This window comes from Xiphophorus hellerii, chromosome 23, assembly GCF_003331165.1.
Source record: "Xiphophorus hellerii strain 12219 chromosome 23, Xiphophorus_hellerii-4.1, whole genome shotgun sequence".
In the NCBI taxonomy this organism is placed as follows: domain Eukaryota; kingdom Metazoa; phylum Chordata; class Actinopteri; order Cyprinodontiformes; family Poeciliidae; genus Xiphophorus; species Xiphophorus hellerii.
In genome coordinates, this window is record NC_045694.1 from 749,110 (window position 1) to 770,643 (window position 21,534).

The 21,534-nt window shown below is 42.2% G+C and overlaps 1 protein-coding gene across 3 annotated transcripts in view; it reads left to right on the forward strand.

Annotated features, from left to right (window-relative positions):
* The window catches only part of LOC116714596 (alpha-1,3-mannosyl-glycoprotein 4-beta-N-acetylglucosaminyltransferase B), a 776,799-nt gene that overhangs the window by 704,342 nt on the left and 50,923 nt on the right, over positions 1-21,534 (forward strand). For all 3 annotated transcript variants that reach the window (XR_004338082.1, XM_032555272.1, XM_032555271.1), the window contains exons 2-8: positions 2,763-2,942; positions 3,257-3,400; positions 7,138-7,271; positions 12,421-12,467; positions 12,572-12,685; positions 15,885-15,960; positions 17,215-17,329. Coding sequence is in view for 2 of the 3 variants with exons in the window: in XM_032555272.1 (XP_032411163.1) it covers positions 2,763-2,942; positions 3,257-3,400; positions 7,138-7,271; positions 12,421-12,467; positions 12,572-12,685; positions 15,885-15,960; positions 17,215-17,329 (810 nt within the window). In the remaining variant the exon portion in view is untranslated. The remainder of the gene's footprint in view (positions 1-2,762; positions 2,943-3,256; positions 3,401-7,137; positions 7,272-12,420; positions 12,468-12,571; positions 12,686-15,884; positions 15,961-17,214; positions 17,330-21,534) is intronic.

Consider the following 21,534-nt stretch of genomic DNA (forward strand, 5'->3'; position numbering starts at 1 on the left):
TAAACAATGCCAGCAGAGGTTCTGGATCATTTTTGTTTTGCTCATAAAAAGTGAGCAAAACAGTTTTAGGGGGTTCCTGTAATGAGGTCTGGTGGCTGTTAATGTGGGTGAACTGGTCCAGAGAGCGCTGAGAGTGGACTGTTGTCATGTTCTCATTAATCTGTCTGTGATTAAACACCATCTGCCCGGTGGGGGGGGCAGAGTGCTGGGGGACCCTCGTTAGGAGCTCGTTAGGGGATGGCAGCGCTCCGTCTGTGACGCTCGGTCGTGCACACAGAAGCTCTCAGATTGTGAGGAAACAGCAAACAGTTTCTTCGTTTGATTCAAACGTGAAAATGAAACTGCTAATACTTTCTGACACGTTTCTTGTTTTAAAGTTGAGTTCAGTCCGAACTTTAGATCAATGGAACAGAAACAGAAATTTGTTTTACTGAGCATCTGAAACACCAAAAGTTTTACTTTAGATCTGAGAGTAAATCTGCTGCATCTGCTAATAAACATCAGAGATGAGAAATAAAACTGTGTGGAAGGAAGATCTGTTCAACCAGCAGGAAGATGTATGTATGTATGTATGTATGTATGTATGTATGTATGTATGTATGTATGTATGTATGTATGTATGTATGTATGTATGTATGTATGTATGTATGTATGTATGTATGTATGTATGTATGTATGCATGTATGTATATACAGTATGTATGTATGTATGTATGTATGTATGTATGTATGTATGTATGTATGTATGTATGTATGCATGTATGTATATACAGTATGTATGTATGTATGTATGTATGTATGTATGTATGTATGTATGTATGTATGTATGTATGTATGTATGTATGTATGTACTGTATGTATGTATGTACTGTATGTATGTATGTACAGTATGTATGTATGTATGTATTTATGGACGGACGGACGGACGGACGGACAGATCAATTAATCTTTTCTTCAGTAATCAATAGCCCGGCGGTTCTGTTCCTGAACCAATCAGAACCTTTTTGTTCTGAAGGTTTCTTTCTTTCTCCTTCAGACCAAACATCTGGATGAGGAGTAAATGAAGGAGATCAGGAAATTAATTAGACAGGAAGTGATGCTTAGATAATCTGATTTCCACCTGGGGGCGCCTGACGTCACCTGACTGATTATTTATTGATCAAAGAAGAGTCCGTTTTATTTACACTCCAAGACTTTCTCTGGTCCACAGGAAAACCACACGACCATTAACTCGGCCATCCAATCAGAGAGAGAGAGAGAGTGTGTGTGTGTTTTAGTGTGTGTGTGTTTGAGGGGTAATCTCATTACTGTGATGGCGGCTTTCATATTATTACACACACATCGTTTACTACAGTGTGACTCAACCTGTCTGCCCTTTCAGCTTGGCTTCGCGTCTCAAACACGCTGTGTGTGTGTGTGTGTGTGTGTGTGTGTGTGTTTGTGTTCTAGTATTACAGAGCATTAGTGTATTGTCCACACGTATTGATCTGCACCCGGCTCGCTCTGTTTGGGAGACTCACTTCAGTGCTGATGTCTCCGCTGCGTCCTCATAAGTCAGGACATTTCCTTCATGATTTGGACGTTTTGTCTTTGTTTGCTGGACGGGTTGACTTCTGGACATGTCTGTGTCCATGTCTGTCCACCTGAATAAAGGTTCATGAAAAGGCGTGACTAAAATGTCAAGTTGTGAGCACTCAAAGATTTTTTAATTATCATTAAAACTGAAAAATGTATTTATTTTTAAGACATTTATTGTTTTTATTTCTTCAACAATATATACATTTGCAATGTATTATTAAAGCAAAGTAAAATATAAGCACAATCGCCAACTCACTTTTTGCACGTTTTTGTTCTTACGTTAGTATCTCTACTCTTCTTCAAAACATACCATGCACTTAAAAAAACACCAGGTTGCTTTTTGGCAATAAGTTCTTAATTTTTTTGTGTCTGGAAAATGAGCCGTTCCAAAACCCTCCAGAATATAACATCACAAATCAGCAGGCGCTGCTCATTACCTAGCAAGTGGAGCTCCAGCCTGTTTGGTCAGCTGGTTTTCCTACTGGATTTGCTGTACAATGGCTGCTGGAAGAGTTTTGCTGTTGATTTTACCATCCAGAAAACACTTGTTGCATTCTGGTTGGTTATGCAGGAGGCTCCACTTCTGCTTCTCGCAGATGTACGGTTGGGTAATTGCTCATGTGTTATCAGCCATTTTCACATGGTAGTTTTTTGTTTGTTTTTTTTCATTTTTTCCCCGAAGAGTTTTTGCGGCGCTAGTGGCTCGTATTTTTTCTACAGTAGGCAGACAGGAAGGAGGGTGAGGAGAGGGGGGAAGACATGCGGTAAAGGTCTTCGGGACCGGGAGTCGAACCCGCGACGTCCGCGTCGAGGACTAAGGCCTCCAAACGTGGGGGGTGCTAACCCCCTGCGCCACCACAGCACGCCTCCACATGGTAGTTTAAATGTTGGGAGGGGGGCGTGGCCAGCAGCAGCTTCTTTTCTTTTAAAGCGACAGACGCCCTAAAACAACTCAGGATAGGCAGAACTGAGCAGACTGAAATCTAATTTTCTGGGAATGGTTTTGTGCAAAAAAATATAATGAACACATAAACAATCTGAAGCCAAAACATTTAGATGGATAACCAGCTAAACCTGGAACAGGAAGTCCTATCAGAATAAAACAGGAAGCTCAGATCATGTCCTCCACCATCTACCTGTTGATGTTTATGATGGTGACATCGTGGTTGTGTGCGCCCCCTGCAGGAGATGTGGTGGACATCTACCAGCGGGAGTTCCTGGCCCTGAGGGAGCGGCTGCACTCGGCCGAGCAGGAGAACCTGCGGCGCTCCAAGGAGCTGAACCTGGTTCTGGAGGAGATCAAGCGGGCCATCGCCGAGAAGCAGGCGCTGCGGGACATCAACCGCACCTGGAGCAGCCTGTCAGGTCAGTGATGAAGAGCAGCAGGAGGAGGAGGAGCAGATTTCACTTATCACAACTGAATGAGTACGGTGGCAACGTGACACAAATCAGATATTTACAGAAAATCATGATGGAGGAGTTTCAGTAGAGATGAATCAGTCGGGGACATTTTCTCTGAATTTTTCTCTTCAGTGTTTTATCTGTTTAACAAATTAATGAATGGATGAGAATCGACAAGAAAGAAAGTAAAAAAAGAAAGAGAAGGAAGGATGGAAGAAGAAAATGTGTGTTGCTGTTTGGTTCTGGTCCGTCGGGTCTGACTGGTTCTGGTTCCTCAGAGGAAACGCGGCTGAAGCTGTGGAACGTGAGCAGCAGTAAAAACGTCCTGCAGCTTCCCTCCATCTTCCATCATCTTCCTCACCTGCTGAGCCGCGAGGACAGCCTGCAGCCCGCCATTCACCTGGGCCAGGGACGCACCGGAGGTAAGATACACCGGCTGCTGAACCAGTACCTGGAACAGAACCAGAACCAGGGAGGGAAACTCCTCCTTCCGTTAGATCTGCTGTTGGGTTTCAGATCTTTGTTCAGTCAATGACGACAACATGCAAACCAAGCCCACATCACCGTACCTCCAACACCGTACTTCACAGCTGGTGCTGGGCTTCATGGTCAGGAAGGAATTAGAATAACTACAGCAAAAGCAGGGAGGATAATAGAAAACTAATAAAAAAGTCTGGATAAACTGAGAATAATACCAGAATGAAATTAGGGCAAAATCAAGCTTCAATCAAGGTCAAATAAAAATAAACTTTGATTCAAAAATAACTAATAAAATCAAAATAAAAACAAGAATAAAACTGAGACACAACTATTAAAATATCATGTTAAAAGTAAGGGTAAAATTGGAATAGAAAACAGAATGAAACCAAGAGAAAATTAATAAAAAGGTCTGGATAAAATCAGAATACCAGGATGAAATGAAGTTGAAATCAGGTTTAAATGAGGGTGAAATAAAAAATAATCTTGATTAAATAAAAAATAATGAAATAAAAGCATAACAGAGGACAGATAAGACCAGACAATATGACTCAGTTTTCCTCCAGTGGAGCTGCAGCAGACCGGTCAGTTTATTCCCTTCTGACGGTTAAAACTGTGCCTGCAGCAGATCCTGTGTGCTTTATTGGATTGGGATCTGGAATATTGTGTTGGAAAAAGAAACACTAGGAGGGATGCTTGATGGTTTCTGACAGCAGGCTCCGATGACGTTTACTGTTAAAAACCAGGTCTGGTCCTCAGCTGGCCGCAGGCGCACCGCTCAGGCCTGATTTTTATAACGCCGCCTCACAAATTAAACTCAGCGGAGAGAAAATGTTCAGCAGGAGCAACCTGGACAAGATGAGCTACTGGCTCCAGGGTGACGCTGCAGGAGGAGGTTAAATACAGGAAGAATTAAGGCAAAACATCATGAATCACACCTGCACACACACACACACGCACACAGACCCGAGTCCTGGCTGCACCGGCAGCACAGGGGGCAGACCTCCGCCTGGGGACACACAACCCACTGAGACCCCTGTGACGCAGCCACTGGCTCTGGAGGCTAAAATACAGACGGCTGAGCAACGTCACTGTGTGCGCGTTGTGGGTGTGATGTGTGTGTGCATGCGTGGGGGTGTGCGTGTGTGTGTGGAGTCTCATTTATTCATGTAGTGATTTTTTTTTCTGCCTAGTAAACCATTTCCTGCTGCTTCATATGGATGTAAACACAGATAAAACCAGTGAAAACAAACACATTGGAAAATGTAAATCAGTGTTTTACACAGCTGAGTATGTGTGTGCACGACTGCGTGTGTGTGTGTGGGCGTGCGTTTGTTTCTATTACCTTGTGGGGACCATTTTTCTGACATATACTACGTTGTGGGGAAACGCTGCTCTTTGTGGGGACCGAAGCCTGGTCCCCACAAGGGGAAACGCTGTTTTTGGGTCAGGGGTCAGATTTAGGACTAAGGTGTGAATTGAGTTTTGGTTAGGGTTAGGTATGTAATGGATAGGGTTAGGATAGGATAAGGGTAAGGTTTAGGCTGTAGAAATGAATGAAAGTCAATGGAAAGTCACCACAAAGATAGCTGCACAAACGTGTGTGTGTGTGTGTGTGTACGGCTAAGTGTAGTGAAATGTATTTATGATGGAGCGATAGTGGTTTGTTGCCCTGGAAGTGTTTGATAATTCAGTGCAGGACAGAGATAAGAACCAGGAAGAGATACTGAGGAAGATCACTATAAATGCTTATCTGTGTGTGTGTGTGTCTGGGTGGGTGTGGGCGTGTGTGTGTGGGGGTGTGTGTGTGTAAAAGACAGAGTCAGATAAATCAGATTTTCATGTAAAACCATTAAAGACCAAAACAGAGTGCACTCAGTGTTTCTCCAGATGCATATTGAATTAAATGAAGGTCAATCTAAACAGAACAGAAGCCATGTTTCATGGTTCTGGTATTCTTGTCTACCAGTGTTCATGAGGACAGCTGGAAAAATTCATGGTTCTGAGGACGCTGTGGATTATGAGAACCTTATGGTTCAATCTGATGTGTTCATAGTTCTTTTACAGTACCAATATTATCTCCCCAGTAGCCCTTTCCCCAAGTTTGGGCTTTAATGTAGGACTGCAACTGACAACTATTTTAGGAATCTATTTTTCTGACAATCAATTAGTCAGATAAAAATTGGCACATTCTGAAGATTTTTAATTTAATTACTTAACTTTTTTATGTTCTCTGGAACAGAGGTACTGCTCACCCTCATGAATATCTTAAAATAGAAACTAGGAATTAGGGCTGGGCCACATGGTTTAAAAATAAAATATCTGATGTTTTTATACCAGATCTAATTTTCAATTTAAATATTTTTTTCTTGCTTTCTTTTATAAGAAATCAGTTACAAATGATAGATAATGGTGGGAAAAAATTACAATGTCATAAACCATAGGTGTCAAACTCTGGCCCGCGGGCCAAATTTGGCCTGCAGTGTAATTATATTTGGCCCGCAAGGCTATTTGAAATTAATATTAGAGCCGGCCCGCCAGTATTATACATTGGCAACGCTGTGACGCCGCATTCACCGCTTATACTACAAATCCCATAATGCTCTGCTGTTTTTTGGCGCGTCAATCAGGACAGAGGCAGACACGCCTCCTCCTCTGTGTCTGTAGCACTTATGGTAGCGGACATGGATGTATTAGGAAGGTGGTGATCCGTCTTCTTGCGCAGTCCTTCGGTTGAAAGCCCCGGCGCACCCCGCATCCCCGGGCCTCTCCCCCAAACCGCACTGCGACCTCAAACTACAGCTGTCACTGTGTTACCCTACCAAAACATGGCAAAAAGAAAGACAGAAAATAGAACTTTTCTGGACAGGTGGGAGACAGAATATCTGTTTACATATTTCCTGTATGTGAGCAACTTTTCTCCTCAGTGAAGATGACGAAAACGTCTCACAGGAGACGCCTGACTGACGAACACCTTTGTTCGATAATGAAGGTTTCCTCAGCTCAAACTCTGAGCCCCGACATTGATGAACTGGCATCCAAGAAAAGATGCCAGATATCTGACTTGGCTGCATCAGAGTAGATCAGTGTGTCGGAAAATGAGCAATAAATAAGTTTTCTATGCACCTTTTCTTGTTACTCCAAGGCCTGAATGGTTTATTCATAGTTTATTTAATGATTTATTCATAGTTGTTATTTTATTTTCAAATTTATTAGCCTGTGTACGAAGCTAATTTTGACATTTACCTCAGAAAGGAGGCTTTCAATTTTTATTTAAATTTTATTTAATATGCCATTTATATGTTTTATTATTTTTAGCAACTCAATTATGCACGCCTGCACTTTTAAGTTATATAAGCCTTGCTTGTTCAATATTTATTGTTAAATCAAAACTTGTTTGGGTCCATATTAAAAGATTCATTTGTTCAACCTGGGCCCGCGGCTTTGTTCAATTTAAAATTTTGGCCCACTGTGTATTTGAGTTTGACACCCCTGTCATAAACCAAAAATTCACTTCATCAGTAAAATGGATTTATGGTCCAACCCTGCTAGGAATAATCATTCAAATGAGCGAAGTAGTATATTGTACTTCTTTGTTAATACCGGTCCAGACCAGCTCAGACCAGTTCAGTCCATTCCAGACCACTCTGTTCCCAGTTGCTGATGGTTCTTGTGTCTCCAGTCTCCATAGTGATGGGCGTCCCCAGCGTGAAGAGGGAGGTCCACTCCTACCTGACGGACACTCTCAGCTCTCTGATGTCGGAGCTCAGCCCAGCGGAGAAGGATGACTGCGTCATCGTCGTCCTCATCGCAGAGGTCTGTGTTTGTGTGTGTGGGTGTGTGTGTGTGTGTGTGTGTGGGTTAGGGTTAGGGTAAACCATTTCTACAGGTTTAGGCTGTAGAAATGAATGAAAGTCAATGGAAAGTCCCCACACGCAAAACGTGTGTGTGTGTGTGTCAGCCATGTTGTAGAGAAACATGGCTGCTCTGACCAGTGGGAGTTTTATTTATGCTCAGACATTTAAGCTCAGCGTTTGGCTGAAGCAAAACCCGGCTGGCGGCTGGAAGCTGGAGATTAGGTCGCTGCTCCAGGTGTCCAGAACTGGCCAGAGACAATAACTCTGTTATCAGAGTTATTGTCTCTGTCTATGGTTGTGCTCCTGTCTTTGGACATGAGTGTCTTTGATACGTTTACTGATCAAAGATCTCCTCTTTACAGTGAGTAAAGATGCACTCCAACACTGCAAAACACAAAATCTTACCAAGTATTTACGTCTAGTTTCAAGAGCAAATATCTCTTGAAACTAGACAGCTACCTAAAACAAGCTTGTTTTAGGTCAATAAGTCTTTAATATCAATAAAAGGCTCTAAGATTTTTGCTTTAATAGCATGAGAAAAATGTCTTGTTATAAGTGGAACTAGAACTTTTCTCATCCATCCATTTTCTTCCAGCCTGGTCCCATTGGGGTCAGGTTGGTGCTGGTGCCTCCAGCTGTCAGGGGACGAGAGGCGGGGTCACCTGGACAGGTCGCCACTCCATCGCAGAACTTTTTATCAATATTCAAGAATTATTAACTGTTCCTCTTATAGTGCACATTTGATACTTCCAGTATTTGCTTTCATTGTGTTTTGTACTATGTTTATATTTTTTATTTTTTGTGTGCTGTTTGGACAAAATAATCTTCCTGTAGGGATCGATAAAGTAATTTTGAATCCTGAATCTTAAAACAGATATCTTGCTAAAAAGTTACTTTTAAGTTAGCTTTGTCTTATTTCAAATGTACTGATATATTTGCATTAGAAACTATACTTAAAATACTTGGCAAGATTTTGTGTTTTTGCTGTGTATTCATCTTTTTATGACCAACCTTTTATAATAAGTAGAACCATGTTTATGCTGAGACTTTGCTGCACCCAAACTAGCTTCTTTAAATCTGTTAAAGTGTTTAGAAAGAACCAACCATAATCCTGTTTTTATAACTGAGAATAAATTTGTTTAATCAAGTCCAAGTGAATCTGAAACACTATCGTTCTTTCTTTTAATTTAGCATATGTGCAAAAATCATTTTCAAGTCTTGGATTGATCACATACCTTTCCTATAAAATTGGGCGACTTTATTTGCTTGATTTATGTTTTATTTTTAATTCTTTTGGCCTGTGAGAACTTCTGACTCTGATTTGGCCCACATGTCAATAAGTTTGGACACCTGTTGTAGAGGCAGCAGCAGATCTGCTGTAGCTTCGGTCTTGTTGTCAAAATGATGGAGGTATTTTCACTCCTGATCAAATGTGAGGCCTGGCAGGAAGCTTCAGCTTCTGTTTGGACTTAAACATGGAGAAAGCCCTGAAAGCTGCCGAATCTACGTCTGATCACTGAAAAGTGAAGCTGCAGAGTTTATTATTCATGGCTGATCTGTCAGGTAGAAAGCTTCAGAAAGAACATCTGATCAGCAGAAAGTTGTTATTTACATGCATTTCCTGTTTACCTCCACTGGTGCTTTCAGATTAAAATACCACAAACTGCCTCATAAATGCTGAAAATGGTGATAAGGCTGCTGAGAGCCGCTAGGAGATAAATGGATGTTAATGTGACAAAGAGAAACACCACAATGTGTGTCTGTGTGTTCTTGTGTTTCTACCCTATTTAAGACCGTGACCATGTCTACAAAGAGTGGCCTTAAAAAGGTGGGTTTATTGGTGGTTCTCAAAAACTCACAAATACAAGAACGTGTGCGTGCTTGTGTGTGCTCATTAGCTAAACCAGTGGCCTTTACAAATAATGTGAAGAAACACACGCATCAATACACTTTCATCCTGATGGTCAATTACACACACACACGCACACACACACACACACACAGTGATAATGTCATTGACTCTGCTTCATGCAGCTTCCAGCTGCTGCAGGCGGAGGAAGCAGCCATGTTGTGATTCTGTTTCATCGTTCAGAGCCTTTAGTTTTAGTAGAGAACCTGCTGCTTCTTCTGGATCTGCCTGATGTTCCCCTCATTCATCCAGATGTTTCTGGGTCCGGACCTGTTCTGATCCGCTGTAGAAACTGAGTTGAGAGTTTTCCCAGATCTGGGAAGACAGAAGGTTTCAGTGATTTCACATTGCTTCCTTCCTGTCTTAGTTTCTCTCTACAAATAAACTGAACTGAAATTTACTTCTTTCAGTCTCATGTTTGGTTTTCAGTTGTTATTTGGACCAATTTTATCATTTAAATCACTGCAGGTTCTGGTTTCACTCAGACTCATGCTCATGTTCATGGTTCACAACGTCTGAACAATGAGTTCAACCCAGATTCTGTTTTATTTCACTAAAACAACTGAAATACTGAATATTAACTGATTTCATTATGAATTTATTATTTATTAATTTTATTATATAATGTGTTGAATAATTAAAATATATATATATAAATAAGAATAAATCCATTTTATTACCATATATTTCTATAAATGTATTTATGTTTATGTAAACAAAGACAGGAGTTGTTTTGCTTTTATTTGTTAATATTTATATCACAGAACCTACAGGTTTTGTTTTTATTGGGTTTTTTTCTGATTTTAGGCCAACCTCAAAATTCCCCCTCCTTTAAAAAATACTGCAGAAGATTTTTTTTTACACAATGAAATGAATTTTTAGAGAGAAATGCTTTTCCTGGGGTTTTTCTGTCTGGTTTTATAAGAATTTGCTCTATTAAACTTTTTAATTACATATGTTCAGAAGCTGGTAACTGTTAAACACAAAATCCTCTCCAGTGTTTTTGTTTAGTTTCTTGTGAAAATATCTCAACACCTGAAATGAAACAAAATGAACCTATAAGTAACTTTTCAGCAAAATATAGGAGGTTTATTTAAGGTTTATGCAATGAGTACATTGCATTGGCAGATCTTTTTCCTCTATAACTAGAGAAAAAGATTTCTTTCCTAATTAGCTTTTTGCTTTATAGTTCTTCAGTTTCGCTTTGTTTCTTTAGTTATGAGCTGACGTCAGTGGGTTAATATTAGACATGATGTTTCCTCTGCAGTCTTTGTTTGATTATTTTTCTGTCTATGTTTGCATGGTTTTAATTTCTCAGTTTTAATGTTGTTTTTATTTTCTGGAGTTCCCATTTCATGGATGTCTGAAAGCCTCCTTAAACCCTCCATCACTTTCTTGTTGTTGCCCCAGAAATCGTTCCACCCTGGAAAATGCCTGATGAAGAACAGTTTTCTGCTCAAACGAGGGAATGTTTTCACCGAAAGCCGAGAAATGTTTGCAGAGCAGAAGGTGAACAGTTTGATGATTTCTGACTCCGTCTGTTCCTCGTTAACATGGCGAGCTAAGCTCCACCCGGCTGGCACCTACAGGACGCCGAACCAAACCGCAAGCCCGCTCCGCTGCTGGAAACTCGCATGTGACCGCAATGCGACCTTTGCCATTAAACAAAGGATCTCAGCTTGAGCTGTGATTGGCCAGGATGGGAGGCTGAGCTGTGACATCACTGAGGAATCAGGATGTGTGTGTTTGGGTGTGAATGAGGGGGTTGATGTGTTTTCAGGCTGGGAAACAAGATGATCTCAGTTCGCCACATGTGTGCAGGACCAAAACAGCTGCAGAGAGTCGGACCATCACAATGCGACACAAGCAGAACCAGACATAATCTCACCACCAAGAGATGCAGCGAGACGACAAACCGATGCAGGAGATAAGGCAGAAAAACCAGAATAAATTCACACGAAGGAGCGAGGAACAGTCAGCCTGACATGAACAGATTAACTTAGCTCAGAAGAGGAGTGACAGCAAAATGACCAAAATATGGGAAAAACTATAATAAAACATACAGAACAAGAGAAAGACAAACATTCAATTCAACTCAAAAACACGTTATCCCAAAATTAAATTAAATGTCACAACTAAGATCATCCAAGTCTCTTAAAGGAGTTACTGTGGATGATGATGCTGTGGAGAGAAAGATCTCCAGTAGCAGTCAGTGTAGCCGTGAATCTGAAGAGGCCTCTGACTAAAGACTGTTGCTGACAGCTTGATGCTAACATGCTAACAGTTCATTATCCAGACAACAGACATAATATTCTCTGTTGTCTGTAACAGCTGTTACACCTGTGGACACCTGTTAGCTAGCTCTGCTAATCCACCTCCTTTGCTTTTGCTTTTCCTCTTTAAATCTCCATCGGTCTTTATGATTAGAAAGACGTTGGAGTAGGGGATCAGATCCTTTCTCTCTTTCTACATTCATGAAGTCTAATTTTTAAATATTCTGCGATTTGGGGTGAAAGTTCAGATATTAAGAGATGCCAGTTGTAAAAAATAATACCTCGTTGCCACGGTTACCAGTCATACCTGTCAGAAAGTAAAACAGCAACACCAGGAGTCCTTACAGAGATGGCAAACTGTAGGACTTAATTTGGAAAACAGGACAGAAATTTACAACAAAATCAGACACAGAAATAATAAGTGAGACGCTGGAAAAAAATCAACAAAATCTGAAATAGAAATAAACAGAGAAAAGAAGAAACCAAACCGGTGAAGCTGCAAATAATGAGCTGGAAGTAAAACGCATGCAAATGAAGCAAATGGAGGCAAACCGCAGAGGTAATATCAGCTGTTAGCGTTAGCCGGAGAGCTCAACATTTATAACAGAAAATCTTCAGAGATGAAATCACAAAGACTATCAAAACTAAAGGCAGAAAAACCGGAGACCACAGGGACCACAGGGGAACAGGTCAGAACCAGAGAGGAACGGGTCAGAACCACAGGGGAACGGGTCAGAACCACAGGGGAACGGATCTGATGGTCTGATTCCCATTCATATGCTAAGTCGCGTCTGCAGCGGCTTAGAGGTTCAGTCCTTGTTGCCATGGTGATGTGAGTCAGATTGGTGCTGAGAGGTCAGGTGTCAATCTATGCTGTAACCATTGACCCCTCTGACCTTTGACCTCTGTCTCTCTGTGTCCCTCAGGCCGACCAGCAGTACGCCAGCGGTGTAGCCGAGAGCCTGAAGCGCCTGTGAGTACCGCCTCGTGTCGGGGGGCCATTGCCGCAGTAACGGACCCAGAACGTCCTGTTTCCTCACCGACCGGTTCCGGTTCTGTTTGTGTCTCTCCTCCTAGTTTCCCGACTGAGATCCAGTCCGGCCTCCTGGAGGTCGTCTCTCCGTCGCTCCACTTCTACCCAGACTTCTCCAAACTCAGAGAGTCCTTCGGCGACCCAAAGGAGCGGGTCCGGTCAGTACCAGAACATTCCACCAGAACCCGAACACCGGTCCATGGCCCGGCACCAGGACACAGGCACCAGGCATACATGTTACTGACAGTCAGACAACACAGGTGTAATTTAAAAGGATAGCGACTCAGTGTGCTATGCTAGCTTGACTTTGAAAAGCTCAACCTGTAGATGAGCTGCAGAATTCGGTGTTTCTGTTCAGTTGTGTAACTTTGACAGGTCATCAGTAAAACTGAATGTTTAGTTTGAAACAGTGACATTTATAAACGTATCAATAACATGATGAAAAAGTAACTTAGAAATGTTTTTTCTCTTAAAAATCATAGCTGTTATCTTTGACTACAGACCGCATAGCAACAGCTTATTAATAATCAACAAGCAAACATCAAGACTGTAAACATAAAACTGTAACGGACCGAATGTTCTGTTCTTTTTCTGGAAATTGTCTGTGTTTTTTTGTAGTTTTTTGTTGTTTGAGCTGGTTGCCATGGCAACGGGTTTGCATGTGGAGTAAAGCCGACAGAGCGCGATAAAAGAGAAGAATACGAGTGGTTTTGATTTGTTCTTCACCTGTTTTTTGTCTTGTTTTTTATTTATTGTGGCACACTGCAGCTGCTAATGACCAAAACTGGACTAATCGCCTCGTTAGAATGTCGCAATATTCAAAACGGTTATAAAGTAGGATTAACAAACATAAAGTATTTAACAAACTATGTCTCCTACAGCGACAGTTATGTAAATTAAGTTGTCCAGTATAAAAGAGAAATTTGTTTAGTCTTTTATTGCATTTTGAGAGAAACATCTTATAGATTTATATTTAGGGAGGAAACATATTCTACTCATCAGACATGAAGGTGCGCATCAATAGCAGCTGACAGGCTAGCTATTATAGAAATATTATTTGATTTCTATTGGCTAGCTATAGTGGCTAACAGGCTAGCTATAGCAGCTGATAGCCGCTGTCCAGTCCAGTTATATATATGGATGCAGGTAGAATCTGCAGTGCCAGCAGAAATCAGCTTGGTCTGGTTTCCTGAGATCTTTTCTATCAGAACCTCCTGGCAGCGAGTCGGACCCGGTTCCCCCTCATGTGAAGAACCTCTGGTCGGACCCCCCGGCTGCTTTCACACGCTGAGCCTCTGTAGCGCCGCGGCACCTTGCTGCAGAAGCTGCTCTCCTTGCTGCAGAAGCTGCTCTCCTTGCTGCAGAAGCTGCTCTCCTTGCTGCAGAAGCTGCTCTCCTTGCTGCAGAAGCTGCTCTTGCTGCAGAAGCTGCTCTCCTTGCTGCAGAAGCTGCTCTTGCTGCAGAAGCTGCTGACTCTGAAATGAAGAGCCGCTCCTGTTAACTTTACTGCTTCCCAATAAAACGTCTCCAGATTGTGTTTAGGCCTCAGTGGGAGATAAACCGACTGCGGCTGTAAAGCCTTTATAGAGAACGCAGCGGCGATCTGAGTCTATTTCTGGTGGATCACATGAAACGTCGACTCTGAAGAGTCTGCTTTGTGTTTCCTGCAGCTGAAAGTTTCTGGTTTCATCCTTTGAGTTTAGCTGTTGCTTTTCTGCCTCTGGGGTTCAAAGGTCAGAGTTCAGAAAACATGAGTTCAGCACTGAACCTTCTGGAGGATCAGCTGGTGTTAGAAAAATTAAAATATGCTCATATGGTAACAGATCATCCTTGAATATTTGTAAAACAATATTTTGTGCTGATGCACTGTTACATGTTGAAGATACAAACAGAAGAAAATCTAATATTAACCAAATGAAAGCTAAAATGTCCAAAACCTCTGCTGCTCTAAATGAACTAAAGGAATTACTAAACATAAATATCTAGAATAATTCACTGACTGTTCATATCTAACATGATGTGTTGAAGTAAAACATTTATAGATTACATTTTTATTTCACAAAATAGAGCCAATATTTATAGTCAGACTTATTGAAACCAAGTACAACATTTAAAATTCATGCACAAAGCACAGAAAAAACATTTACTAAACAAGATTGAAACAAATTTAAAGAGAAAAATAAATACAGATTGAAAGGAAGTGAACTTTAAAAACTGTAGCCTGAGAACGGCGACGACGGAAAGATGAACTCTGAGTTAAAACTCCTTCTGAATTTAAGATACGTGTGAAAATGATCATGATGAAGTGAGTTGGAGTTTAATAATTGGTTTGGTTGTGAAATATGTCGCTAACAATGTTCTGAGCCGGACAGCGACTTTGATTTTATGTGAATTTGGGGCAGATATTCTAAGTTTTCTATGTTTCCTTTTAGTTTTTCATGAAATGAACTGAATGTGAATGAAGCTGCTGCTTCGACAGCTGACAGACGTTAGCGCCCCCCGCAGGCAGGAAGCCTCCATGTTTGCTCTGTAAATTCAAATTTCCTGTCTGGCAGCAGATTCAGTCAAAGCGCCGCTGAATCCTCGGCTTTGTGCAGGAAGCTGCAGTCTGGGCAGCGGCGCTGGTTTCCTCAAAACGCCTGGAAGCGTTTCGCTGGAAAAGCTTCAGGCAAACCTGCAGGCGCCTCGCGGAGCCTGCATCAGCTGGCAACCAGAGCAACCAGAGCAACCAGAGCAACCATAGAGCAAACACAGAGCAACCAGAGAGCAACCATGGAGCAACCAGAGCAACCAGAGAGCAACCACGGAGCAACCAGAGCAACCAGAGAGCAACCACGGAGCAACCAGAGAGCAACCACGGAGCAACCAGAGAGCAACCATAGAGCAAACACAGAGCAACCACAGAGCAACCATAGAGCAAACACAGAGCAACCAGAGCAACCAGAGAGCAACCATAGAGCAACCAGAGAGCAACCACGGAGCAACCAGAGAGCAACCACAGAGCAACCATAGAGCAACCACAGAGCAACCATAGAGCAAACACAGAGCAACCAGAGCAACCAGAGAGCAACCATAGAGCAACCAGAGCAACCAGAGAGCAACCACAGAGCAACCATAGAGCAACCAGAGCAACCAGAGCAACCACGGAGCAACCACAGAGCAACCACAGGTTGCCTTCTGGTCTTCTGGCGCTGGATTTGCATCTGTGCGTGTCGAACAGCAGCTCCACTCACATCAGCTGCTGCACCTGAACTGGTGACTAACCAGCCTCCTCCTCTTCCTCCTCCTCTTCCTCCTCCTCTTCCTCCTCCTCTTCTTCCTCCTCTTCCTTCTCTTCCTCTTTCTGCTCCTCCTCAGGTGGAGGACGAAGCAGAACCTGGACTACTGCTTCCTGATGATGTACGCTCAGACCAAAGGAACGTACTACGTCCAGGTAAACTCTGATAATGAATCGTTTGTCTCAGTAACAAACTGAACGATCAATAAACTTCAAATTGTAATGAAATCGTAACAAAACAGAAACAACAAATAAATAAAAAGGTTTCGTTGAGACCAAACACTTTTGTCATCCAGAAAAATGATTTAAAAACACGATAAATTATGAAAATGGAAATTATTGATCTGGTTTTAAGTTATGATGCCACTGATTTATTAATTTTAACTTTAATGTTTCAGATCAAAGTGACATTAATATGAAACAAAGAAAGTAAAAGTTTCCATTCAGAGGCGTCTGGAGCCGCTCAGGCTGTGGAAATCAGCTGACTCTGTTTTAGATCAACTCCAGCATTTATTTTATTGATTTAATTATTGATCCAGATCAGAACGGCCCAGACCTTCAAAATAAAGGTCATGAATGCAGTCAGTTATTGATGATTATTGATTGTATCAGTGATGGAGTTAATCTATCCATCCATCCATTTTCTGTTCACCCTTAGTCCCTAATGGGGTCGGGAGGGTTGCTGGTGCCCCTCCAGCTACGTTCCGGGCGAGAGGCGGGGTCACCCTGGACAGGTCGCCAGTCTGTCGCAGGGCAACACAGAGACATACAGGACAAACAACCATGCACACACACACACACACACCTAGGGAGAATTTAGAGAAAGAGACCAATTAACCTAACAGTCAGTTTTTGGACTGTGGGAGGAAGCTGGAGTACCCAGAGAGAACCCACGCATGCACAGGGAGAACATGCAAACTCTATGCCGAAAGACCCCGGCCAGGATTCGAACCCAGGGCAACAGTGCTACCAACTGCGCCACTGTGCAGCCGATGGAGTTAATTATTGGGAAATAATTACTGGCACTAATGAATGTTTTCCAGCCTGGAACTGGGACCACCTGCTGGGACTCTTCAAAATAAAAGCCCAGATCAGAAATCCACCAAATCATCCTGAAAAGTGTTCCCAGCTGTCCGTTTCCCCCATCGAGTCGTTCTGAGTGTTTGACCTCCCTGTGGATGAACTTTGACCCTCTCTGCTGATTTATTTCAGACACATAGGAAGGTTTTCCAGCATTAACGCTCCAGACTTTGACTAGGCCAGTCCAGGACCCTCACTGAGACTCTTTGCAGCCCTTTCTAGACTGATGGATCGCTTTTATAGACCTGCTTCATGCTGCCAGACTGGTTCTGTTAAACGGGAGATCTCACTCTGAGTTTTTAAACTCCTGTGGTCTGTCTCTGTTTTTAGTTGGAGGATGACATCGTGGCGCGTCCGAACTACTTCACCACCATGAAGAACTTTGCGCTGCAGCAGCCGTCGGAGGAGTGGATGATCCTGGAGTTCTCCCAGCTCGGATTCATCGGTGAGTTCACCGCCGCTTTGGGTTTGGTTACGAATGTTATCGCCTAAAACACGGCGGCTTTACACAGGCTGCTAGCAGAACATTCAGGCCGCCACAGGCTTGATGTTTAATTTGTCATTATTAATAAGTGATAGCTACCTCAGCTACTTGCTACCGCTGCTACTAGCTACCGCTGCTGCTAGCTACCGCTGCTACTAGCTATCTCTGCTACTTGTTACCGCTGCTACTAGCTACCGCTGCTACTAGCTACCTCTGCTACTTGTTACCGCTGCTACTAGCTACCACTGCTACTAGCTACCTCTGCTACTTGTTACCGCTGCTACTAGCTACCACTGCTACTAGCTATCTCTGCTACTTGTTACCGCTGCTACTAGCTACCACTGCTACTAGCTACCTCTGCTACTTGTTACCGCTGCTACTAGTTACCACTGATATTAGCTACCACTGCTACTAGCTACCGCTGCTGCTAGCTACCACTGATATTAGCTATTGCTGCTACTAGCCACCGCTGCTACTTGCTACCGCTGCTACTAGTTACCACTGATATTAGCTACCACTGCTACTAGCTACCGCTGCTGCTACCTACCACTAATATTAGTTACCGCTGCTACTAGCTACCGCTGCTACTAGCTACCACTGATATTAGCTAATGCTGCTACTCGCTACCGCTGCTACTAGCTATCGCTGCTACTAGCTACCACTGCTACTAGCTACCTCTGCTACTTGCTACCGCTGCTACTAGCTACCGCTGCTACTAGTTACCACTGATATTAGCTACCACTGCTACTAGCTACAGCTGCTACTAGCTACCACTGCTACTAGCTACCACTAATATTAGCTAATGCTGCTACTAGCTATCACTGCTACTAGCTACCACTGCTACTAGCTACCGCTGCTACTAGCTACTGCTGCTACTACCTACCACTGATATTAGCTATTGCTGCTACTAGCCACCTCTGCTACTAGCTACTGCTGCTACTAGCTACCACTAATATTAGCTAATGCTGCTACTAGCTACCACTGATATTAGCTATTGCTGCTACTAGCCACCTCTGCTACTAGCTACTGCTGCTACTAGCTACCACTGCTACTAGCTACCACTGATATTAGCTAATGCTGCTACTAGCTACCACTGCTGCGGTAGTAAATTAAATTAGCTCAAATTAAGGTCAGTAAAAGGTAACAAATAGAATTTGACTTGGTAGTAAATTTTTCATGACCTCTTCAATATATTTAGAATTTTACATTGATGCTAACTTTTTGTTTTAAGTTCGTTTAACTATAAAATCTATATTAAAAATTATATCTACTCCCAGGACCTGAGCTGACGTTGGTAGACTCGATTGGTTCCGCTGTCACATCTGCTGTGCGCATGCGCAGTGTTACAAGCGCTTAACGTGTTGAGACTAGTGAGTCACCATGAGAAAATATAAGTTTTCACGACTTTGGCTCGATGACCAGGTGACAGAGAAGCGCTTTGTAAAGCATGCAGAAAAAAATATATAAATAAGACGTCGTGACTGCGATGAAACCAAACCGAGCGGAGCATCTACCGGTCATTAGCAGCGGATTCAGCGGAGAGCAGATCCCTATTTCGTTTTTTGGTGCGACACGAACCGATGCAACTTCAGGCTCAGGTACGAGCAAAAGTATTACGGTCACACCTCAGCAGAAAGCAGTTTCACCTGCAAAACGACAGGTGGCGCAGACAGGCAGCTTCCTGGCTGACCCCGTTAACCTGGGAGCTGATCACCAACCGCAACCCAGATGGCAGAGTGAACATGAGCAAAAATAAGACTCTACTTCAGTTTTAGGAAAAGTAGGAAAACTTTTACCTGTACAGCATTCATCAGCTGATACCGTGTTATTGTTTCCGTGCGGAAATTTCGAGAATGTGCTGATGAGGAAAGCCGATTCGTTTATTTGCGACCCCGTTCAGAAAATGAAATCTGGAGATGTTGTTACTTCGGTGCTATGCGCATCAGAATAGGAAAAATAACCCTGAAAACCGTTAAAGGAAACTAAAAACCGCTGTTTTCTCTCTGCGTGTCAGCTGCGCTACACGTAGACTCGTTGCCATGGTAACTGACAACTGCGCCACTTTACCTACCTGGATTCCACAGCAACAAACACGCAAACGATTCCCACTCAAAAAACATCCAGTGTGTTTGTGTTTTCAGGCCTGGTGTTTATTTTGCGCTGATTAATAAGTGATCGTCTGATTAGCTGATTTCAGCATCTGCTCTCCTGGTCCGTCAGAGTTGATGTGCGGGTCGCTTTTTTGTTTTAACTCAACCCAAACACCAAATTCCGCTGCACTTCAACATATTATATATTTTTTAAACTTGCGTTGACAGTTAGTATCAAACCAATATTATTGGTTTATTGAGGATAAAACATCGGCTTGTGAAATTTCTGTCATAGCATTTTTTTAATATTCTTAAAAAAAAAAAAACAAATATTCTAAGTCTTCTGGAAATGTTTCTGGAATATTTACATGAGATCTTGGTCAAGATAAAGTCACAGTTGCACCTTAAAGTTTCGTCTTACTGCTCCATCATGTTTCATGGGTCAGTGCTGTGAATTCACTCGCACCAGTTTTCTGGCCGATCGCCGATTACCGACCTTTAAAACCCTGACCCTTCGCTCCAAGCCAGCAGATGGAAACATGACTAATTCACTTTTTCTTTTTATTACTATTTTTATGATGCTTTAAAAATCTGCATGACAGTTGGATGGAAACATGGATAATTGCTGTCTTAAAACCTCCTTTAAATTCCCGTTTTTATTTCCTGGTGTTGCGTTTTCTTGTACTCATATTTGCAATGAAACACTTCTTTTCGTTAGATAGCTGTGTTGCTTTATTGCTGACGTTCAGGTTATAAACTTCTTCACTTCCATTGGTTAGAACAGTGCTGCCTATACACAAGAACTCGCTCTCACTGCCCCCAGTGGACAACAGCAGTATAACATGCACATAAACAGAAAGTGACAGGATACAGAACTTGCCACTGTACCTTTCAAAGTAAATTAGAAAACATGAACACATAACACAAAATAACTCAAAGATAAGTTAAGATGAGAACATATTCTAACACCTGGCCTTTAACACAAAGTGAGTCATTTCAGTGCATATTCTGTTTTCTATTTTTGTGTTCATTTCTAACTTTATTTCTTTAAATTTCTTTTCTGCCTCCTGTGCATCACTTTGGACATCTTATTTTAAGGTTCTTTATCAAGACGTTTGAATGTTTAGACTTTCTTTCTCAAAATAATGAGTAAAGAATCTCAGTATCTTGCCTTAAAATAAACTAATAATTTAATGCCTCTGTTATTATATGAAATGTGTAGAAAATGAGTTTTAATGTCGACAGAGCAGAGAAACTTCAGGTTTTTATTGTTTTCCTGGTGAAAAACTGGCAGCAGCAGCAGAGGATTGTCTGGAAGAGGGAGGCTGCAGCGCCCCCTGCTGGACGAAACAAGAGCAACAACTCCACAATGTACAAATATCAGTAAATAAAAGAAACATCATTATTATAAGCAATCAATATGTTTTACTGTCTAATTGAATCTTTTGTCTTCATGTTTACTGGTTTGCTTAAAGCTAATTGAGTGGCAGGAAGCCGCCCAGCAGGGGGCGCAGCGCTGAGCTGGAGCACGAGGGAACAGAACCAGGTTCTGATCCTGTTGGGTTCTCTGGATCGTTGGGGTTTTGTTCCTTAGTCTCTGAGCAGCACAGTCTGGTTTTTTCCTGTTCATCTTGTTCTTCTTGTTCATCTTGTTCTTCTTGTTCTTCCTGTTCTTCCTGTTCTTCCTGTTCATCTTGTTCTTCTTGTTCTTCCTGTTCATCTTGTTCTTCCTGTTCATCTTGTTCTTCCTGTTCATCTTGTTCTTCTTGTTCTTCTTGTTCTTCCTGTTCTTCCTGTTCATCTTGTTCTTCTTGTTCTTCCTGTTCATCTTGTTCTTCTTGTTCTTCCTGTTCATCTTGTTCTTCCTGTTCATCTTGTTGGGGCCTGCCATGCAAAGCAATGGCAGGAACCTATTACTATTGTCGGAGAGAAGCGTCTCTTTAATTGGGGCCTGCCATGCAAAGCAATGGCAGGAACCTATTACTCTACACCCAACAAGCGTCTCTTTATTGGGGCCTGCCATGCAAAGCAATGGCAGGAACCTATTACTCTACACCCAACAAAGTGTCTCTTTAA